At 38.9% G+C, this 12,653-nt stretch overlaps 1 protein-coding gene across 1 annotated transcript in view; it reads left to right on the top strand.

Moving 5' to 3' along the window:
• Nucleotides 1-12,653, top strand: part of CA14 (carbonic anhydrase 14) — a 449,592-nt gene that overhangs the window by 34,037 nt on the left and 402,902 nt on the right. Inside the window, exon 2 of the mRNA XM_044079914.1 lies at nucleotides 3,866-3,886. Within this exon, the coding sequence (XP_043935849.1) occupies nucleotides 3,866-3,886 (21 nt within the window). The remainder of the gene's footprint in view (nucleotides 1-3,865; nucleotides 3,887-12,653) is intronic.

Consider the following 12,653-nt stretch of genomic DNA (forward strand, 5'->3'; position numbering starts at 1 on the left):
AAACAAACAAGGAGGGACCAGATCTTACCCCCTTTGCAGAGAGGCCATGAGGGTGTGGGAATGGGCTGTAGCTACCAACCGTTTCTTGGTAGCGACCCACATTCCAGGGAAATCCAACATTTTGGCAGACAGATTAAGCAGGACGATTCTCTCTCCTCACGAGTGGTCCCTGAACGAAACAGTAGCAGCTCAGGTTTTCAGAAGATGGGGGACTCCGTGCTGCGACCTGTTTGCAACACCACAAAACACAAAGTGCAAAAGGTTCTTTTCCTTGACTCCACGTCAGGGGGAGGCAGCTACGGATGCTCTAGCCCAACCTTGGCCAGCAGGGCTACTTTATGCCTTTCCTCCGGTTCCACTCCTCCCAAAAGTCATCCAGAAAGCTTCCCAATTGGGGTCCACAATGATACTAATTGCTCAAGACTGGCCTCGTCAGGTATGGTTCCCCTACCTAAAGAAACATGCTCTGGACGGTCCTTGGTTTTTGGATCTAACTCCGGACCTGCTGATTCATCAGTCGGGATGACAACACCAGTCCCTTCACACTTTGAAATTAACAGCTTGGCTCCTCCACTTCCGACTTTAGTCAGAAATCACAATTTAGACCCGGAAGTTATTCACATTTTATCTTCAGCCCACAAACCCACCACTAAGAAATTGTACTTCAGTAAGTGGAAGAGGTTTGCTATCTGGGCTCAACTCAGGGGCTTAGACCCTATCACTGCCCTGATACCAGAGGTCTTGAAATTTTTAACATCCTTGTTTACTCAAGGATCCTCAGTCTCTACTATTAAAGTCCAACTAGCAGCTATCTCCAAATTTCACGAATCCATGGACCCACCGTTGATGAGCAGCAGATTATGCAAAACTTTCATTAAAGGTGCTGTGCTGTTAAGACCCCCAGTTTTTCATCCTGCGCCCCCGTGGGATCTTGATTTGGTACTTCGTGCCTTAACATCTTCCCCTTTTGAACCGGCTGCTACGTGTCAGTTAAAATATCTGTCTTGGAAAACTGCCTTCTTAGTTGCAATTACCTCTGCAAGAAGAGTTTCAGAGCTTCAAGCCCTATCTATCAAACCACCGTACTTGATTTTTCACAAGGATAGAGTATCACTTAGGCCTAATCCATCCTTTGTTCCAAAGGTTTGTTCTAATCTCTGTCTCCAACAATCTCTAGAGCTACCAGTTTTCTTTCCAAAATTCTCAAATGAAGCAGAATACACCTTCCATAAATTGGATGTTCACAGGCAATTGCGCTTCTATCTAGATAGGACTCAACAGATTCGAAACGGACCAGTTGTTTGTGTCCTTTTCAGCTAATAAATCGGTTCTGACCCTCACGTCATCTACTATCTCCAAATGGATTAGAGATTGCATAACTCAGGCTTATTCCTCTTCAAATAAGCAACTTACAACATCTATCAAAGCTCACTCTACCAGAGCTATGGCTACTTCTATTGCTTTTCATTCCAAGCTCGCTATCTCTGAGATTTGTGCTGCGGCTACTTGGTCCAACCCGCACACTTTCATTTCCCACTATAAATTGGATGTGGCATCTAAAGGGCGAGCACCATTTGGTTCCACGGTACTCAGGAGTGTTTTCCAGTGAGCCACCCAGGATTCAGGTGCTAGGGACGCTGTCCCATCAGTCAGAATGTAGGCAAGATAGGATCACATAACATCTTTTAGTTATGTACTCACCATAACTTCAGATGTTTGGGATCCATCTCGCCTACATTCCTAATACCCACCCTCCTTCCCCCTGCCTTGGAGGTCAGAAGAGATTGAACGGTTTTGAGTTCTACTGTTTTTTATCTTGTTTCATCTGACGATGTTATATAAGCAACGTGTGTGTCTGTGTATGTATGCGGACAAACTAGATCTGGGGGACTGGTAGTGGTGCATCCTGGGATATAGTAAGCTCAGCCAATAAGAGACTTCGCTCTTTGGCATAAGCGTGCCGAGTCGGAGCCGAGGGATCGGCTCCGAACCCATCAGTCAGAATGTAGGCGAGATGGATCCCAAACATCTGAAGTTATGGTGAGTACATAACTAAAAGTTTGTAACATTAAAATAGGAATAGCAGGCTGAGAGCAAGTGAACTATAAGCATACGTTTTAAGCTGCCAACACAATTAAATAGTGTAAAAAAAGTTGTAAAATGTGCCCTGTCTTTTACATTGAAAAAATGGAAAGGAATTTTAGGGACAGAATATACAAACATTTGTATGACATTAAAAGAAGGATGTTACAAACTCACTATTTAAGCATATAAAAGACAACCAAGATTATAAGTTGTATTGTTGTTTAGGTGAGGGTGGGAGTACTTATTTTTTGTTGTTCCTAGTATTATCCTTTCAGGGCTCAGTCCCCCTTTCTCTGTTGGTATAGAAGCTCTGAAGGGCTTGGCACCCAAACCTATGGTTTTAGTCAGGTCAGCTCAAGCTGACTAAAGGTTTGCATGTGAGAAAGGTGTCCTGAAGCTTTGAAAGCTAGCTGGCTGTTATGTCCTTGGCAGGATATAATCCATATAGGCTACAGCAGCAGTGATCATTTGAACTTCTACTGTTATGGTAAGTTTACTTATACAGCTGTACTTTTTTGTATGGTAAGAAGTATGTAAATAAAGGACCCCTACTGTTTTCTGTATATACCGTGGTATCTCACATTCACCTGAGCTACTACCAATTCAGAGAAATAAGAACTAGGTTTATCATTTTATCCAAATGGACAACACACTTAGGAGTGGATCATCCCCCATGCTGCACTGTAGTGCCAGTAATTAATAACAAATGCAATCACCTGGGATGGGAATAGCACCTATAGCCTTCTGATCTGTTATACCACCTGTGCTTCCTGTTGAGCCACTAACAAGTTTACTTTCATAGTTTCAAACCCCTTTTAAAGCAGACAGAGAATGGAATTCGATGCAAACAAAAGTGACAGAATTGTCATACTATGTGAAACATGACTGTGTGCAAAATAACAGGCTGCTAAAGCCCAGACATGTTATCAACTTAAATGATGTATGAATGTTTTATTATCTTTAAAGGTGCACCAACACGTAAAAATGAAAAATCGGGGCCACTGATTCCTGACATTAATTTCCTCTAATACTTTCTTAACATATAGGATTACAGTAGGAACATAATGCACTCGCTTACCTTCTGTGGCAGACATATAAACTTAGAGTTAGACTCTCTGACTGTTTCACAGGTTAAATGTGATTTCTCCATATTTTGATGTAACTGACAATTTTTGTTTCAAGTATTTGTGGAAATAGTTCTTCCAGCGCTTTATACATAACTTTGTATTTTCATTAATAAATATTAACTGCAAAAATAATGAGACAGATTACCAAGACCAAACTACAGCATCAGATAAAAGACATCATGTAGATGTTAATACTGGAGACCATGCATATTTCATTTTGATTGTAAACTACTAGAATGTCTTAACTAATTTTCTGCTGTCAGCAACAAAGTTATTAGTATAACATATTTACACATATGCCTTTTAAATCTCATTCAAATTAACTTATTGCATATTGAAGAGAGTTTCACACTTAACTGTACACTAAATATATGTGACATATTACTGTTATGGGTACAAGACTAAAAGATGTTACATCAGGCAACAAAATCTGAACAGAATATTCAAGTCAGAAATGACATACATGTATAGCACCTGTTGGAAAACACCTGTTATAGTTTTAACTGATTAAATGACAAAACTGTTATAGGATATTTATATTTCAAATGAGTAATTTAGTACATGTCGAGAGCTGAGGAAGATTTATGCCACACACTCATTGTGTTTTTCTTCTTGTTTTGAACTGGTTTGACTTGTATTTTTTTGCCTTCTAGGTTCACATTGGACATATACAGGTAAGACGTTAAATTATTTGTGTTTCCCTGGCCTTGTGTTTCCTTGTCCTCTACACCCATGATTCATTGATAATAATATGTTTTACATATTTTTGGATGGATATTATCAGCTAGAAAAGGACATGCATTTACTTACGCATTATTTTAATAAATGGTAAAACACACAGGAATGTCCTGGAGAGAAAATTTCCAAAGATAAATATTAACTACAAGTCCCATCATGTATTACAGAAGTATATGCAGAGTAGTGTATTTTAGCTTTATAATACATAACAGTAGGGTTTAGATGTAAGGAGCATTTAGGTTGCAATAGCATATACTGTACATGTTAACATTGAAAAAATGCTTTCATAGAGAATTATGATTGGGTCACTGACTGTAACAATCATATTATGTGTTCAAGTCATGGATACCAAGAAATTCACCTCGAGAGAGAAGCTTGAGAAGTGAATCTTGGCATTCATGTCGAGAACATGTAATTCTTTGTTACAGTCAGAGATCCGACCGTAATTCTTGGTAGTGCATGAAGATTTATCGTCTCCATGTACTACTAGATAGTCAAAAATTAGATTAAAAAAACAAAAGAACAGCAACAACAAAAGCGATGTGTTGTTTCAGCTTTGAAAGCTGGTAAAGTAGTGGGGAAGTGGTTTATGTCCTTACTTATTTCCTGTCTAAGGGAAGCAGTTCAATTTAAAATGTATGTGTACTTCGGCAAACAGTAGGCAGAAATGGGAGTTGAAATGAAATCATTTCATGTACTGCTGCTGCTTTTTTCTGGTTGGCCCTGTCTGCTTTTAGTGTAGGCATGATGTCAACAGTAAGTTGGTGGTGCTGTTAAGTACCCCTCTATGCATTGTTAAGGTTGCGTCTTGCACTATATCAGTGTTGAACCAGGATATAATTTAGCCATTTTCTGAGTGTAATTGGAGTGCTGCATGCACTACAATCTGGAAAGTCATCTGTTCAAAATATTGGGGTCTATATTAGACATCGAAATTTCAAAGCTTCGAATGTTCTAATATCAAACCGTATTCAGCGAAAGCTGAAAATATCAAAGCAACAGAAACCCTAATTTTTTCTAGGGAAAAAAATTTGGTTGTCCGTTTCTGTTGCTTCGGTATTTTCAGCGCTGTGGTGGAATGTTATGGGTCAGGTTCAGGTAAGTGTGCGATTGAGTGCAGGTTAGGTTAGTTAGGGTTAGGGTGCGGGTTAGGTATGTGTGCGATTGTGTGGACGTGAGGGTTAGGGCGGGTTAGGTGAGTTAGGGTTAGGGCGCGGGTTAGGTATGTGTGCGATTGTGTGGACGTGAGGGTTAGGGCAGGTTAGGTGAGTTAGGGTGAGGGCGCGGGTGAGGTGAGTGTACGAAAGTGACGGACCTTAGGGTTAGGGTTTGGGTTAAGGTAAGTGAATAGTTAATGGTATGTGTATAGTTTACTGTAGGGTTAGGTGTAAGATTTTAGGTGTATGTGTATGGATTGCTGTTTGTTTGGTGTGCTTGTGTTGTGTGTATGGGTTTTGGAACAGCAATTTTTTTCCCTAGGAAAAAATTTGCTGTTCTGTATGTTCGATGTTTTCAGCTTTCACTGAATAGGGTTTGATATTACAACATTCGAAGTTTTGAAACTTTGATGTTCTAATATAGACCCAAAATATTTCTATATTGCTAGAGTATAGACAATGACATAACAGGTATATAGGAATAGAAAAGTTTGCATAAATAATATGTTATGCATCTGGGGTGTGGCATATTTTTGTATATTTAAGATTGATAAATTAATGACAGAAGATCTAGTAACATAACAGTACTGGAGTTAAAGCAATAGTTTGTTGGTGGGGGTAGATGCTAGACAACATGCTAAATTGCTTGCAGGTAGCCTTCTGTGAGCACTTTAGCAACTATTAAGGTGAATCCTTCCACATTTTAGGAACAGCAGCCCGAAAATGCAATATGATAGGGTTTCAACTTTTTTAGTTTTGGGTTAATTGGCCTGAATGCACCAGTAAAGACTTAGGAAGTGAAAAGACATGGGCATTTAGAAGCTGTGTATCTGAAACACTGGTTATGTCCTTAAGAGGTCAGTTTCATATATCTTATGGATGTCCACTACAAGTAAGGTATTATACAATGAAGACTCTAGCTTAGCTGGGTCTTTCTTAGAGTTTTTACTGAATGGTTTGTCTGTGAGTCCTTTTTACCTTTTGGATTGGATGTTATTTAGGAAATTTTGCAAGCACCTTAATGTTTATGGACATCAGGCTTAGTTTTAAGCTCTGTTTTTTCCAAAGTATAGCCAAACAATCCAATTATGCTGTGTTGATAAGTTCAGAAAAATGGTGAAAGCTGCCATGTCTACAGCTAGTGGGTGTTGGCTTTATTGGCCTGAATGTACCAGTAAAGATTTAAATAGTAAAATGTTAAAAGTTATGGGCATTTAGAAGCCATATAGTGGAAATACCAGTATGTGCTTAAAGATTCATGTGCGAATATCCTATGGGCATCCACTACAGGATGTTTAAGGTATTACACAGTAAAGACTAGCTTAGCTGACTTTTTCTTGGAGTTTTTACTGAATGGTTTGTCTGTGTGACCTTTTTTACCTTTATCCTTTGGTGTAAATATATGGGTCCACTTCAGAATACTGACTTTCAAAATCCCTAAACTCAAAATACTGAGAACAAAATCTCTAAAGCTCAAAATACTGAAAACTCAAAATACTGAAACTCAAAATATCAAAAAAAAAAAACACAGTACAGCAACACAACTATATTGCAGCAGAACTCCATACATAAACCTATTACTCTTCTGTAAGTATAGGCAGGGGGCAAGCCCCCCTGCAACCCCATGTGGGGGGCTGTGCCCCCCACAACCCCTGTTACTTAAATATATCAACTCCAAGATTGCACTTCACTACACTAAAGTGCCTCTTGGAGTTGATATATTTAAGTAGCAAGGGGTGTGGGGGGGCTTGCCCCCCACAGCGGGGGTGCAGGGGGGCTTGCCCCCCCCGCTTATACTTGGAAAAGAGTAATACAGGTTTGTGTTTTATTTGTTTCAGTATGTACTTGTGCTGGAATATAATAAGTGTTGGTATCCTATGTGTTTTCAGTATTCTGAGTTTCAGTATTTTGAGTCTTCAGTATTTTGAGCTTTAGAGATTTTGGTGTCAGTATTTTGAATTTTGAGAGTCAGGATTTTGAAGTGGACCCATATATATATATATATATATATATATATATATATATATATATATATATATATATATATATATATATATATATATATATATATATATATATATATATATATATATATATAATATATATATATATATATATATATATATGGATCTACTTTCAAATGTTGAATGCCCACTTGATCAAATGTCACAATCTCAAGAACACGAAAATGAAACTTCAAATCCCTAAAACTTTACAAAATCGACTCCCATAATATCAATTATCAAAAAGTAAATGGAACCTCCCTACTCTACACCAATGGAAAACTACAGCTATTTTTCCAGTCCTATGCTTTTGCAGGGGGCCTGTACCCCCCACCCCACAAATTACATATGCCAACTCCAAGATTGCACTACATTTAACAAAATGGTAAACTATGGATACTCTGTGCATCTACAAACACGTATGTCCTTACAACAACAATATCTTTCTATGTAAATAGCACGTTCTAAATTCAAAACATACCTGTGAATTATTGCCTCTTCATTTTCTATCTTACTGCTTAAAGTCCAAACAGCAGATTTCAATGGGCATATTGGTGAAGGGAACAGAGGGGATGAGGAAGTGATGGGTAGATATGGTGTTAAGCAAAGGAATGCAGAAGGTCAGATGGTACTGGATTTTGCGAAAAGGATGGACATGGCTGTGATGAATATGTATTTTAACAAGAGGGAGGAGCATAGGGTGACATACAAGAGTGGAGGAAGATGCACACAGGTGGATTATATCTTATGTAGAAGGGCCAGTCTGAAGGAGATTGGAGACTGTAAAGTGGTGGCAGGAGAAAGTGTAGTTAGGCAGCATAGGATGGTGGTTTGTAGGATGACACTGGTGATCAAGAAGAGGAGGATAAGTGTGAGGGCAGCACCAAGGATCAAATGGTGGAAATTGAAAAAGGGTAATTGTGAGGTGATGTTCAGGGAAGAGTTAAGACAGGCACTGGGTGGCAGTGAAGAGTTACCGAATAGCTCAGTAACTACAGCAGTGCTAGTAAGAGAGATGGCTAGAAAGGTGCTTGGTGTGACATCTGGAAAGAAGAAGGAGGACAAGGAGACCTGGTGGTGGAATGAAGAAGTACAGGATAGTATACACAAAAAGAGGTTGGCGAAGAAGAAATGGGATTGTCAAAGAGATGAAGAAAGTAGACAAGAGTATAAGGAGATGAGGTGCATGGCAAAGAGAGAGGTGGCGAAGGCTAAGGATAAGGCGTATGAAGAGTTGTATGAAAGGATGGACACTAAGGAGGGAGAAAAGGACCTGTACCGATTGGCTAGACAGAGGGACCGAGCTAGTAAAGATGTGCAGCAGGTAAGGGTGATAAAGGATAATGAGGGAAATGTACTCACAAGTGAGGAGAGTGTGTTGCGCAGATGGAAAGAGTACTTTGAGGGGTTGATGAATGAAGAGAATGAGAGGGAGAGAAGGTTGGATGATGTGCGGATAGTGAATCATGAAGTGCAGTGGATTAGCAAGGAGGAAGTAAGGATAGCTATGAAGAGGATGAAGAACGGAAAGGCTGTTGGTCCAGATGACATACCTATGGAAGCATGGAGGTGTTTAGGTGAAATGGCAGTGGAGTTTTTAACTAGATTGTTTAATGAAATCTTGGAAAGTGAGAGGATGCCTGAGGAATGGAGAAAAAGTGTTTTGGTACCGATTTTTAAGAATAAGGGTGATGTGCAGAGCTGTAGTAACTACAGAGGGATTAAATTGATCAGTCACAGCATGAAGTTATGGGAAAGAGTAGTGGAAGCTAGGTTAAGAAGGGAGGTGATGATTAGTGATCAGCAGTATGGTTTCATGCCAGGAAAGAGCACTACAGATGCGATGTTTGCTCTGAGAGTGTTGATGGAGAAGTACAGAGAAGGTCAGAAGGAGTTGCATTGTGTCTTTGTGGATTTAGAGAAAGCATATAACAGGGTGCCTAGAGAGGAGTTGTGGTATTGTATGAGGAAGTCGGTAGTGTCAGAGAAGTATGTACGAGTGGTACAGGATATGTACGAGGGTAGTGTGACAGCGGTGAGGTCTGCGGTGGGAGTGACGGATGCGTTTAAGGTGGAGGTGGGTTACATCAAGGATCAGCTCTGAGCCCTTTCTTATTTGCAATGGTGATGGACAGGTTGACAGACGAGATCAGACAGGAGTCCCCATGGACTATGATGTTTGCAGATGACATTCTGATCTGCAGTGAGAGTAGGGAACAGGTGGAGGAGACCCTGGAGATATGGCGATATGCTCTAGAGAGAAGAGGAATGAAGGTCAGCAGGACTACAGAATATATGTGTGTGAATGAGAGGGAGGATAGAGGAATGGTGAGGATGCAGGGAGTAGAGGTGGTGAAGGTGGATGAGTTTAAGTACTTGGGATTAACAGTTCAGAGTAATGGTGAGGGTGGAAGAGAGGTGAAGAAGAGAGTACAGGCAGGATGGAGTGGGTGGAGAAGAGTGTCAGGAGTGATTTGTGACAGACGAGTACCAGTAAGAGTGAAAGGAAAGGTCTACAAGAGGGTAGTGAGACCAGCTATGTTACATGGGTTGGAGACAGTGGCATTGACAAAAAGGCAGGAGTCAGAGCTTGACGTGGCAGAGTTGAAGATGTTAAGATTTGCACTGGGTGTGATGAGGATGGACAGGATTAGGAATAAGTATATTAGAGGGTCAGCCCAGGTTGGATAGTTTGAAGACAAAGCCAGAGAGGCAAGATTACGTTTGTTTGGACATGTGCTGAGGAGGGATGCAGAGTATATTGGGAAAAAGATGCTAAGGATGAAGCTGCCAGGTAACAGGAAAAGAGGAAGGCCTAAGATAAGGTTTATGGATGTGGTGAGAGAGGACATGGAGGTGGTTGGTGTGACAGAGCAAGATGCAGAGGACAGGAAGAAATGGAAACAGATGATCTGCTGTGGCGACCCATAACGGGAGCAGCCGAAAGAAGAAGAAGACTGCTTAATGTCCAAATGCATCTCCAGTGAAACCAGCAGCTTCAGTGTTACTTCTGTCATGTGTCTTTACATCCTCATTACAAAGCCTTAAAGATACAGCACACTATTTAACCACATTCCATATATCTCCTTCAAAATACTTCTGAATACTGACTTACCGTTTGTTTTGCCATATTCAATATTCTACATGTCAATCATCTGAACTTTCAGGTAAATGAACTTTCGTTTTTGTGGTCCCGAGATTCTGACATTGCCAAGTGGGCATTCAACATTTGAAAGGGGATATATATATATATATATATATATATATATATATATATATATATATATATATATATATATATATATAAATATAGATAGATATCTATATATCGATAGATATGTGTGTATAATATCAGGTTATATAGCTAAATACTAAGACGCAGAGACAGTATAGTGAAACATGAGAGGACAGAGTGGATGTAACGAGTACAAAGAACCTTAAAGATAACAAAGTTATCTTTACAAATTGAGAAGGTTTTAGTGTTTAAAGAAAATAACAGAGTTATACACACCATATACAAGGAAAGGATTGTGCTATGTATGGTATATATATATATATATATATATATATATATATATATATATATATATATATATATATCAATCACAAAACCAGGCCTTGCATAACCATTATTCTGCTATTCAGGAGGCTGTTGGTAAAGGCAGCTGACACATTACACATTAGAGTCATCTTATGCAGTGATTATATATGGAGCAAAGGCATTAATGCCATTGATTCAAATACAAGGACTATGAAAAAGATTATTAAGAAATCGGACCCTTATCGGTTTATATTTTTGTAGTCTGGTTCTTTTTAAGAAGAAGTCCAGGGTGGATGGTTTGCCATTTTGTAGAAATGTTTGTGCTGGAAGTGTGCTTACTTAATGTTAGTGCACAATGTGTTTGGGAGTAATAAAACATGTTTGGAGGAATCAGACCAGTTTGTAAGAAAGTCATCTATAGAAAGCAGCATGCATTTGATATGATTGTTTACCTTACCAGTTCATTAGTCTTCTGATGTATATCATTAGCACACTCAGATGTTGGAGTAAATTCACTTCTGCAAGTGACTTTGTCATCCCTATTGCTATGTCTATCAGCAGTACATCTCTGTGCTTAGGTTCAGGCAGTTTTCTTGCAGTGGCATTAGTTTTTAGTGTCTTTTTTGCAAATATTGCCTCTCTTTCTCAATGTTTCCCTAGTGTGTGAACAAACTGTATGATAGCATGTTATAGCTTTTTTTCCAGTGTCATTAATATAGCTTTTCAAACGTGATTTGTGATACCAAGAATGCCTGGCTTGTAATGACTGACCTAGGCATGGATTTCCAAGTCACACAGTTTTTGGAATGATATCAGTCTTACATTGAATAACCTTTAAGCCATTTCCCATCTTCCAGAAAAGATCACAAAGATCTTTGAGGGAGATACTTCATCCATATGTGAGTAAAGGTTAGCTGTGAATATTACCAACTTGCAAGAGCTGCATAGGACTAGAACAGTGTACAAATACAAAAAAGAAAAATACAGATTTTAAAAGTGATTACTTTGTTTACATTAACCAAATGCAGACACCCATGTTTATGAATCAAGGCTACCATTAATGCTATATGATGTGCATTGTATAATCTTGGAAAATTCTGACAGTAATATTGACTTTTTATTAGTATTTGGCATTTATTTCTTAATAGAGGGCAGGGGGAGGCTAGCTGAATAGCCCCAAATCTGCAGTGAAGAGATCAACAGCAAACAGTAATGAGAAATGTCTTTATGGAAGAAGTCAGCAAACAGGTTAGAAAAGTACATTATTATCTAGCACAATAAAGGAGTGATCATCAGACATTCATATCTTTAGCCCATTAATAAGAATGGACAAGTGTGCAAAAAGTCCTTATTGTTATAATTTTTTGTGTATGGCAAAGGTGATATGTATCTGAAGTTGGAGATGCTGTAATTTTGTTATGCAAAACATAATACAGGCTATACATCAATGCAATCGGCCAACTTGTAAAATAGACTGAATTACTGAAAGCACATTAGAGTATTTGCTTGGCATTAGAAAATGGACGGTCTAAGTACATGAGAGGTTATTGCTAGAGCACACTGCACTGGAGATGAATTCAGAATTTTAAATGAATGGTGTAGGTTGTTACAGACCGATCTGCATCAAGGGCAATTTTGAACAATTTTCTTGACATTATGCACACTCTGTTGACAGTAAATACACTTCAGAACATATAAGTGATATTACAATGTCACTTATGAAGTTTGCTATTATGGACAACGCCATTATTAAAGAAGGATGCAAAGTTAGAGAAACTGACCATGAGAACAAGAGATCTTATCCGGCAGCAGACTACAGTTCAATATAATTTAGATAATGGACAAACCATACATTAATAACTTATTGGATAATGAACATTTTGTATGTGTGCAAGGGTAATCTGTGAAAAGCACCACTTCACCTGTATGTAAATATACTCAGTGCTGCTAAATGGAGGTGAAATGCCTACAGTACTCTTGCCTATCTGAATAATTGTAAAAT

The sequence above is a fragment of the Protopterus annectens genome, chromosome 8.part0 (assembly GCF_019279795.1).
Source record: "Protopterus annectens isolate FY-2018-M chromosome 8.part0, PAN1.0, whole genome shotgun sequence".
In the NCBI taxonomy this organism is placed as follows: domain Eukaryota; kingdom Metazoa; phylum Chordata; order Ceratodontiformes; family Protopteridae; genus Protopterus; species Protopterus annectens.